This window comes from Eurypyga helias, unplaced genomic scaffold (assembly GCF_000690775.1).
Source record: "Eurypyga helias isolate BGI_N326 unplaced genomic scaffold, ASM69077v1 scaffold12348, whole genome shotgun sequence".
Taxonomy (NCBI): domain Eukaryota; kingdom Metazoa; phylum Chordata; class Aves; order Eurypygiformes; family Eurypygidae; genus Eurypyga; species Eurypyga helias.
In genome coordinates this window covers 5,248-15,298 of record NW_010265019.1, presented here as the reverse complement: position 1 = coordinate 15,298, position 10,051 = coordinate 5,248, and the positions used below count along the sequence as shown (strand labels likewise).

General features: G+C 40.9%; 1 protein-coding gene across 1 annotated transcript; it reads left to right on the top strand.

The window, feature by feature from the left end:
• The first annotated feature begins 482 nt into the window (after positions 1-482).
• Positions 483-9,547, top strand: LOC104513276 (kazal-type serine protease inhibitor domain-containing protein 1-like). Its single transcript, XM_010156581.1, has 4 exons — positions 483-1,265; positions 6,350-6,510; positions 8,054-8,198; positions 9,193-9,547. Exons 1-4 carry the CDS (start codon positions 809-811, stop codon positions 9,321-9,323), a joined length of 894 nt encoding a protein of 297 aa, XP_010154883.1. The 5' UTR covers positions 483-808; the 3' UTR covers positions 9,324-9,547.
• Positions 9,548-10,051: the final 504 nt, after the last annotated feature.

Sequence of the window (10,051 nt, the reverse complement as noted above, 5' to 3'; positions counted from 1 at the left end):
AACGTGGACCACATTATTCCGGGTTGCAAACCACAGACACCCATAAACACTGGAAAGAAGCTAAATGTAGAGAGAACAATGTGTTCTTTAATGGGCCTAGGCACCTCTCATATTAAAGGCAAGAGCTGAAAATGAGTTCCAGCTGTCTTGGATTGTCCCTTGCTTGTGAAGAGCCTGTCAGTAAATCGTTAATTCAGAACGCCCTTGATGCCATCATTAATGGATGACATGGGGTGTTAAGCCTTGCTCCAGTCTCCAGCACACTGGCACAGCTCTGTGGTACTGGTATCTAGGGTGCTAGGGTGCTCCTTTGTACCCACGTTTATCTTACCCACTGTTTTGTGAGTCTTTTTCAACTGATGAGGAGGGAAAAAAAAGCTCATAGCAGTTAATTTCTTCATTTTACACTCATGTACTCTGTTCCCCGTTCTACAATAGCTGCAATATAATGTTGTTTCAGTAGAGCAATGCTTTGCAGATTTGGCTCAAGGAGACACTGAGCAAACAGCTTTTCAGAGAGCTTCAACTCAGCTGTCAGAAGGGGCAGTTTGGTTCCTGTGCAGGCAATACTCGCATTCCAAACTGCATTACAGAAAAGCCGGTGGGTTTGTATGCATTTTTATTATCAGTTCCAGATTAGGAATTCGATGCTAATTTCTTCTTAAAGCCTGTGTTTGCAGTAGAATTTATATTCTAAAACAAGCAAAGGATTGTGATGTTTTTTTCTCACTAGCTCGCTCTTTTATTTTTTTTCCCCCATCTGGCTTTAGTCCAAGGACCTTTTTCGCTTGTTCATTACATTCTCAAGATGAAGCACCCGTTGGTTACAGCAGTGCTGGTAGTACTGGTGCAGATTGCTCAGAGTTTCCCTGCCTTGTACCACCGAGGTTGGTGGAAGCTGTTAAGGGAAGGAGATAGCTGTGGAAAATGCAATTTGGCACTTTGCTCTGAGCCTAAAGACTGTCCAGCCGGGACTGTATTGGACCGCTGTGGCTGCTGTCTGGAATGTGGAAACGTGGAAGGTCAGATCTGCGACTTGGACCAGGGCAATCATTTTTACGGGCAATGTGGGGACCACCTTGAGTGCAGGCTGGATGCTGATGAAGCAAGGTTTGGGGAAGTCCCTGAACCCCAGTGTGTGTGCAAGTCTCAAGAGAGCATCTGTGGACCTGAAGGGAAAACCTACGAGAACATCTGTCAGTTCAACAAGGCTTACGCTACAAAAAGAAATATCAGCATGAAACATAAAGGACCATGTGAATCAGGTAATGGGTACAGAGGCACTTTCAAATTGAAAAAAGATCTGCTTCATATTTTTAGATGTGTTACTAGATGCTGTAGCCTAACTTTATTGAACTAATACTACATTTTTTTTTAATAATTACAATTATTTTATTTATATTTAACTCTGTGTTAAATGTAAGGTTTAGCAGCTGGTACTTAATCTTCTATGTTATAAGCCTCTATATTAGAATGGTGGATTTAAATCACATAGTGACTGATAAGCCATAGATCTATAGACTAGCTCTGCTCTGAATCAGTAGAGTATGATGTATTTCCTACAAAAATAGTAGTTGGGAGTATGTAAACAGATAGGACAGCGTGGGAGGACTGGACAAATAATTATTATATGAGGACTGACTTGATATTAAAGTGGTGATAGCAAGGCAGATCTCATTCATATATATACACAGACATATGTGTGTATATATGTGTGTCTGCACCCGTGTATCCACACATGTGTATATGTGGTAATTGGGGAAGTAGAGGCAATAGAAGAAGATAGAGCTTAATTAACAGGTCTGTTCCTTTTACAAAAAAGTCCAAAATAATCAAATTTCAGAATAATCATAAGATCTAGGTAACCCATGAAATGGAAATCCAAAATTGGAACAGAATCAAACTGAAATAATTTCCCTAAAAACACTACAGTGCATGAACAGTTCTCTGCAGTGATTGTTAGTGGAAGGATTCTTAGCCGGGTTGTACGGAGGAGTTCTGCCTCCTGCTCATATGCTGTTCTCATTCTTCACATTATTACAAGTCTTTACTCATGGGTACCTTTCACCTAAGTCACATGAATATAAATGAAAAAATGAACAGGCTTTTGTTTTCTGAATGGGAAATTATTACCTTTTTTTAAAGTTTATGAAATATGTTCTCAAATGACGGAAGTAGAAGAGGTTCTGGGTCACAAATGGGTCATAGTTCTGGGAGTCTAAAATTGCATCTCTGGCAAAGGTCCATATATGAGAGTAACTCTGGTACATTTTACCCACTCCTTGCTAGCAATCTATTGCCTCCAGTTTAGACTGTATGCTGTGCTTTTATACTGAATGAACACTGGATATTGAATACTTGAAAGGAAAAGTGATGAAGAGCTGATACCAGACTTCTTTCCCCTTTCCCTAGTTGCAAGAGAAACATCCATTAAAGAATCCCTGATTTGCCATTAGGGTATTAAGCTGGGAAATGAGGCTTGCCAGTAAAGAGGTATTCAGAAAACTCAATACATCCCAGCCCACGGTATGACTGAAAGCCTGGTAGCCCTCGGGTAGGTGTTCTTCTTTGGGATTAAAATAGCACTAGTTCTTGCAGCAGAACCCCCTCAGGAAGATTTCAGTTCAAAGTGCCACTCAAGTCGCAACTGATGTGAACTTTGCAGCAGAGGCAGCTGTTCACGCATAGAGGCTTAAAGCAATGGTCTGCTCTAATTAATTAAACTGAACTGGCCACGCACGTAGCTTTAATTTGGAAGTACTATCACTTTTAATTGCTGGTGGTGTCATCCACCAGGCCTTGCAGTCACCCCCGAGGCACACAACACCATTCATCAAGCAGGAGGAAAGAGCTCAGGTGCTCCGCATGCAGACATCGCCCCCCCCACACACTTTCCTACAGCTTCCGTGGGTCCACAGAAAGGCTGGACCCCCTGCCAGGAATGCAGAGAAATGTCCCAGCAGCGCTTGGCCTACTGCACTCAACAGAAGCCTGGAGGGAAGTTGATAGCCACGTCAGTGCTGGGTTTGGTTAGAAAAACGGGGGCCCGTCTCCGTGCCTCTTGCAGAGGAAAAGTGCCTGCTGGCCTACGAGCCCATCCAGGGCAGAGCACTAGAGCCTGAGGTGGGTGGTGGGGAGCAAAGTGCCCCGCTTCCCAGCCCCTCTGAGCAGCAGCTGACCCCGTAGAGGTCTGCGAGTAAGCCCCCCTTTGCCGCCACAGCTGCCTGGAGCAGCACAGTGGGCAGGAGAGAGCCCACCGTGATTTAGGCTGGTGTGTCAGGGCTGCAACCGATGGCAGAAGGCAACAGGGGGTCAGTCTGGCTCTAAGAGTGGGCACAGTGGGCAGGAGAGAGCCCACCGTGATTTAGGCTGGTTTGTCAGGGCTGCGACTGGCAGAAGGCAACAGGGAGTCTGGCTCTAGGAGTAGCAACCTCGCTGCATTTGCATGAGAAACAAACACTGAACGCAGTGGGGTTTTGGTACCAAGCTATAAATACAACCTTCACTCAACTCAAAGTGCGTTGTTTTGTTATTTCTCCTTCAAAGCATCTGCTGTTTCCTATTGATGCCAAATGGATTAATTGTATACAGCAACCAATGAATAAATAAATAACAATAAACTCCTTTCATCAGGAGAGTATAGCCTTTTATCTGTCGTCTGTCAGCAGAAAAAGGGGAGGAAAAAGGCCTAGCTCCCGAAAGAAACACTGAAAAAGCCCTTCTTTTCCTGAAAGCGAGTTCTGATCAGTTTATCTCATAATCTACCAAGGTTACTAAGAACACTGAATATATACAGATTCTCCACACTTAACCCATCCTCATTCACATTCCAACCTCTCTTGCTGATGATTTAACAAACTAATGGAACAATCTTGCAGTGATTCTCTTTATACTTAGCTGTGTCACATAAATTAGTTTAAATTTAAATTTTGGAATAAAAAAACATTACACAAGCCACGGAATTTTCATGTTTTCATCAAATCAGACACAGATCAGCAAAAAGGAATATGAGCGAAGGGAAAAAAAAAATCGTATTATCTAACTCATTGATCTGGAGTGATATTGGGTTAATGTTGATTGTGCGAGGTGAAGCAGTGCTTTGACTTTTCCTGGCTTCTGGTTTATGCCTTCTGTAACACACAAGGACAATTCATGACTTGGACATCAAAAGGAAAGGAGCAACTACTACGCATTCACCTCCAGACACTGAGCTGTCAGAATGCTGTCTGTAGCTATCGAGACAAATTTATCTACTCCAGGAATCAAAATGACAGGTTGTCATAATAGTAAAGTTCTGTTTCTAAAGACACAGTTATGCAAAAAAAGTACACAGATATGCATAGAGGAATTTGGCTGAACACAAAATCTGAAACATTCAAAAATGCAGTTTGTAAATTTCTGTTAAAATGCTACATCATTACTTCAATTTTCTTCTATAAAATACAGCAAAATGGTGTTGAGATACAGAGCATTTTATTTCCGAAAGAACTTCAAGTTTGAGTAGGTAAGGCAAGTATTTATTGCATGTTCAGGTTCAGAAAAGGCAGTTTGGTTAGATCAAAACAGTAGTTTTTCCTACTAGCTATGACTTTGATCTCACACGATGACATTGCAGGTCAGCTCTGGCCCTGAAATGCTTTCACTACCTACACGAAAGGACTCAGACCCTATCTAGACACTTCTGTCTGAGCTATTCTACAAACTGTAAGCATTCTCCTTACAGTTAATGGAGGAGAGGGTATTTCCGGTGTGGAATTTGGCTTGGTGTGTGGTAGGGAGACCATGCTAACCGAGTTTCTCGTACGTGAACAGCTATAACGCAGATTTGCCATTCAGACAAATATATGAGTTCTGAATGTACAGTTCTCATGAAAGAACAAGAATGTTAGGGCTTAAGTATCATACTTTGAAAAATCTTATTTTTGAAGAGCACCATGATTGTTTAATGAGGCATTCATATAACTTGTTTGCAGCTGATTTTAATGAGTATGCACTTGATATTTTTTGCACAGATGTCAGTCCTGAAAACTGACAAATATGTTAGAAACTTTGCTTGAGAACCTGGAACAGGCTGTTACAATTTCAACTGCTGAAGCACAAATGCTGTGCCTACATATTGATTCGAATATTCCAAGTAAAAATATATTAGGTACTGTAAGTTTCGACTTCCAAGCATCTGGTATCTATACAAAAATAAAATCAATAATTACATAAAAGTCTAATGGCCCAGAAAATGCTTTCCGTTTTTAAGCACTGGTATGGAAATAGAAAGAAAACAGACTTTAGAAGGAAAAACATTTCTTGCTGAGGACAAACAAATGATCTCCGAAATAGGAAAACCATGATAACAGTAAATATGTTATTTTGCTCTCTGCTGCTAAATATAATTTCCTGTAAAGATTTAGTATGTTCTTACATGCTTACGGAGGGTTATGTATTTAAAATCATGTGCAATGCATCGGGTGATAGGGTTTTTTTTTTTTTTAATGTCTTCAAATCCCTGGACTGGCTCCCTCTCGTGGTTAATGTCAGCTTTTTCTTTGGGATAAAGTGGGAAAGGATAATTCAGAGGCAATAAATAAACAGTGGAGGGTGATGAAGGTAAGAGAACAATAGGAAACAAGCTAAGTGGAAATCTAATAATTATAATAAACATAACACAAAACCTTATAAAAATAACTGGATTTCAATCACGTTTATTACTTGTCTCATAACAAGAACATCAGATGAAATTGAGCAATTGAGGATAAATGTGAAATGTGTTAATGCTGCTATTCTGTAACTTGCTGCAGTGAATCCCAAGGGTAACAGTGGGGGATGAGATTTTAGCAAGTTCAAGACAAAGATGTACTCAGAAAACAAATTTTGACAAGCTAACAATCTCAGTATTTCAGCTTTTAAGTTGGGTAAAATGTAACAGAAATTAAGAAGAGCTATCAGATACAATCAAGTTACTCTGTGATTGCCTGCTACAGAATTTCTTTTGCTCTCCTCTGAAGGCTGAGTACTGGCTGCTGGACTGGTGGGCCTTGAGTCCAGTCCACCATGATAGCTCATGGGACACAGCTGAAACTTCATTCCGCTGAAGTTCACGATCATGTGCAAAGGGAAGGGCAGACAGGTCCTTTGAAATAAGTAATATTTTAAAAAGCCTGTTCACCCTTTCATGAGACACAAGGTGTTCTGGGCTTTAAAAACTGCTTGGAATCATGTGGCTCCTCATAATGTGTGAGATGGCAAAAGGTAAGCTAATTTTGCTGTGTAAAATAGGAATTAACCTTACACGCTTTTGTGTTTGTGTTGTCTTTGCTCACTGCCTTCTAAAGCACTGTTATGCCGTACTTTGCAGCTCCTGTCATTTCTGTGCCACCTCAGGATGTCCAGAATTTCACAGGCAATGACGTCATTTTTGGCTGTGAAGTGTCAGCCTATCCTATGCCACACCTCGAATGGAAAAAAAAGGGGAATAAAATGTTTCTGCCAGGCGATGATGCACACATCTCAGTACAGGTAAAACCTGGGTTTTCCACGTCGTACGGTCTGGGATGAGGAGCTGGGGGATTAGTCAGTGAATTCCTCCTGCCAGACACAATACTGTTGCAATAAATAGATTCCCAATAGGGGCCCTCTGACGACATAAAGAATTCTGATTTCAGTCAGTGCAAGGATCATTATTTTGGCAGTCCAAGCAGAAGAAATAACAGGGAGGGCACCATCCGGCCTGCTTCAGGGAAAGAAATGATGGAAGATTCTCCTCATGTAGCTATGATTCTGGAAAAAACGAATTAACATATAAATGGAACCGTTTAGGCTACAGCCTCCAAGAAGGTTCGTTCTGGGAAGGATGGCTGTTGGCAACTATTCTACTTTTGATACAGAATCACGATTCTGGCAGGTATTTAAGCTTCTCCTTTCCAAGATGCTCTTTCTGGACACCTGCCATTTGGGTTCACTCCCTGAGGCATTCCAAAGAGGGAATCTGAGAGGAAAGAGTATAATGGCATTAGTATAGGCTTCAAGCAAATCTAGGAACAGCCTGAAAGTTTGAACTAAAATTAAATAAACTAAAATACGAATTACTTTAAATGGAAATAACATTCTGGGCTGAGACGCTAACAAAGCCAGATGTACAGGCAGCCTGAAGTGAGGCTGAAGCTTGCATCCACACGCCTTCTCCAATGGACAAAGAATATGAACAGAGACTGTGCCGAGAAATGCATGGAAAATCCAGCTTTCTGGATACACAACCCGAAAATGAGAAGATCCGATGAGAATGAGAAGCACAGAAAAATCTAATTGAAGTACCAAAAGTACTGAAGTACTAAGGGTCTAAGTTATTTAGATGTGTTTCCAGAGGCACCATAAACACAAGTGGGATTTGTGGACTTAAAATTTGCTCAGAAAAAATTATGTGAGGAGCCACATCCAAATGCTGGTCACCTCAGAACCTAAACTGAACCCTGTTAACCTACCTTACTGAGTCAGTGTGAGAGCATCTCTGTTAACATGTTAATGGCTTTGTGTTATTTGTTTGGAAAAGAAAGCTCGCGCCTTTAAGGGACCTGATAAAGTTGACACTGACTGTCAGGGAAGTGTGAAAGCTCATGGTATATCATGCCAACTCATTAAAACCTGGATGAGGCCCAGCTTGGTCAGGCCCCTCGGTCCTGAACACCTCACCCAGACCCACTGGCTACCCTCACTCTGAGAAATGAATGAGGTTGAGAACAGGTAGCAATGCTTTGAAGCAGCAGAAGGAGATGGGACAAGAGACAGCAGTACTGGGAAGCAGAAACATCAAAAGGACCAGGAATCAGAGCACTGTGAAGGGCAGTGAGGTTTAAAGAGCAGAGCGGGGCAAGCATGAAGTTGGAGGCATGGAGACAACAGGGTGTTAAAGTGTAAGGCAGCAGAATCAATGAGAATCAAAGCATGATGGCAATAAACAAAAAGCAAAGATTGGAATGATATTTAATCCAGACAGGAGTATTATGAGAGGTATCATGGTTTCTCCTAGCTACTTTATCTCAACTATTTCTCTCTCCTCTCAAAGGCAAGAGGTGGGCCTCAGAAGTATGGTGTGACAGGCTGGCTGCAGATTCAAGGCCTCAAAAAATCAGATGAAGGCGTTTACATCTGCCACACCAAAAATAAGCATGGTGCGACATACGCCTCTGCAAGACTGAAAGTCATTGATGGTATTGTGTTTTCTTTTTTGGATGTGGAGACTATAAAAATGCATACAGGCAGACTGCAAAGGGTGGACTTATCAGAATGCAAGCGAAGGCTATGAGAAACTACCTAAGGATGCCCATAATTTAACTTTTCTGAGAGCTTTTCTTTTACTTTATCCCCTAATGGGAAATTCAGTCCTAGGTATTTAAAAAGTCAGAAGTGTTTATGAATTATGGGGAAAAAAAGACCCTTACCTGTTAATATTGTAATATTTTGCTGCAAATCATACCAGCTTCCAGAAAACAGAAAGTTGTGGGTTACAGTCATAGAGCTGAGACACATATTACTCCGTTATCCCTATCCTACAGAAGTCCTTGGATGTTAGTAGGAACACCACACCCAGAACAACAGGGGCGGTAGCTAAGCAAGTCTTTGAACCACGGCAGCTCTGCTTACCTGTTTATTTTCAAAAAGTCAGGAAGGAAACAATTGTTGCTCCTTGATGACAATGTTTGGAAAGATCTAAGAAATAGCTTAACTTGTGTTGGGCCCAGTCCTGCAGAATAACATCCTTCTTCCTCCAGGGAGAGCTGGGTTTCCGGGCCAATGCAGGATAAAGATGCATTGTTGTATTTGCCTCCTGGTCTTGCAGAGTTTGTCACTGGTCTGGTTTGCCACTGACTTGTTTCAGCAAGTGGTTTTCAAAGCTCTGTTGGCTCTGGTCATATTTTCAGGTGCATAGGATCTGCAGAGGACTGAACTCATAGTTTACTAGTAATGGGAATTAAATTTTTTTTTCAACATCTTAAAATGTGAATGATACAGACATTTGCTCATATATCATGAGCTCTGATGATATGAGGTCAAGTCATCAGATAGAAACCCCTTGCTTTTAATAAATGACTTAACAAGGATTCAGAAACCCTGAGCTGCTTGTAGAGCTATTGTCCGAAACCGTACTTTCCCCTTCATTCCTATCCACAACTAATTTAATCTGGATTCAATTGTGTCTTGCAGGCTCGTCTACTGCATTTGCATTTACAGCTGGCAGTAGAAGTGCAAGCTACAGCATTGAATATGGGGACTATTATGACCATTCTGATGATGAAGACGAGGAAGAATATGAATCTGGGGACTACGAAAATTGAAACAGCTCTGCATAATAATTTTTATACTTCTGTTGTCCAATACCTTTCTTACTGTTACATTTACTAGTAGTCTCCATGCTGTAAATGGATCCACTGATAACACACATACTCACTTGTGTATACACCTTCCTGAAATACAGCTTTGGCTGAAGGGTATCATGCTACTTATCAGAAATAAGAGCAGTTGTAAATTCAGACATTTAGACTGTTAAATAAAATTCTTAAACATGCACCTGTCTACTAAGTATACTGAAGGGATCAAATTTTATATTCATTTTTAAATGTAAATTATAACTTCTTTCAAACATTCTAATGTGTCTACCAGAAATGTCCATAGTTAAACAAAATTTGTACCTTGTATCTGTTTCCTTTTTTCTATAATGTACTAAGGAATATCAAGAGATTGTTCACATGGCAACAGGCCCAAGTATGAAGGTTGCAAAAGAGCCTTTAATCTCCTTAGTTCCTATTTTCTCATAAGTTTCAGCAAGATTTTCCTTCTCATTTGAAATTCTTCATGGTTAGTCTCATCAAGGGCAAATTATCAGTCTTTTGGGGGGTTATACATACATGAAGCAATCAGCATAAAACAAGTAAGAGCTGTTTTACTAGCAATACTCAGAAATACCCAGAAAAGATTTCTGGTGCATTCAGGCAGATGAGCACACCTTCTGACTTCTTTTTGTAGCAGTTCTCCTGCCAATCCTTACAGCGTCAGCTCCTTCCCA

Coding starts and splice junctions, on each gene's coding strand:
- LOC104513276 (XM_010156581.1), top strand. CDS start 809: ATGAAGCACCCGTTGGTTACAGCAGTGCTGGTAGTACTGGTGCAGATT. Junction 1,266..6,349: donor TAAAGGACCATGTGAATCAG/GTAATGGGTACA, acceptor CGTACTTTGCAG/CTCCTGTCATTTCTGTGCCA. Junction 8,199..9,192: donor AAGACTGAAAGTCATTGATG/GTATTGTGTTTT, acceptor TGTGTCTTGCAG/GCTCGTCTACTGCATTTGCA.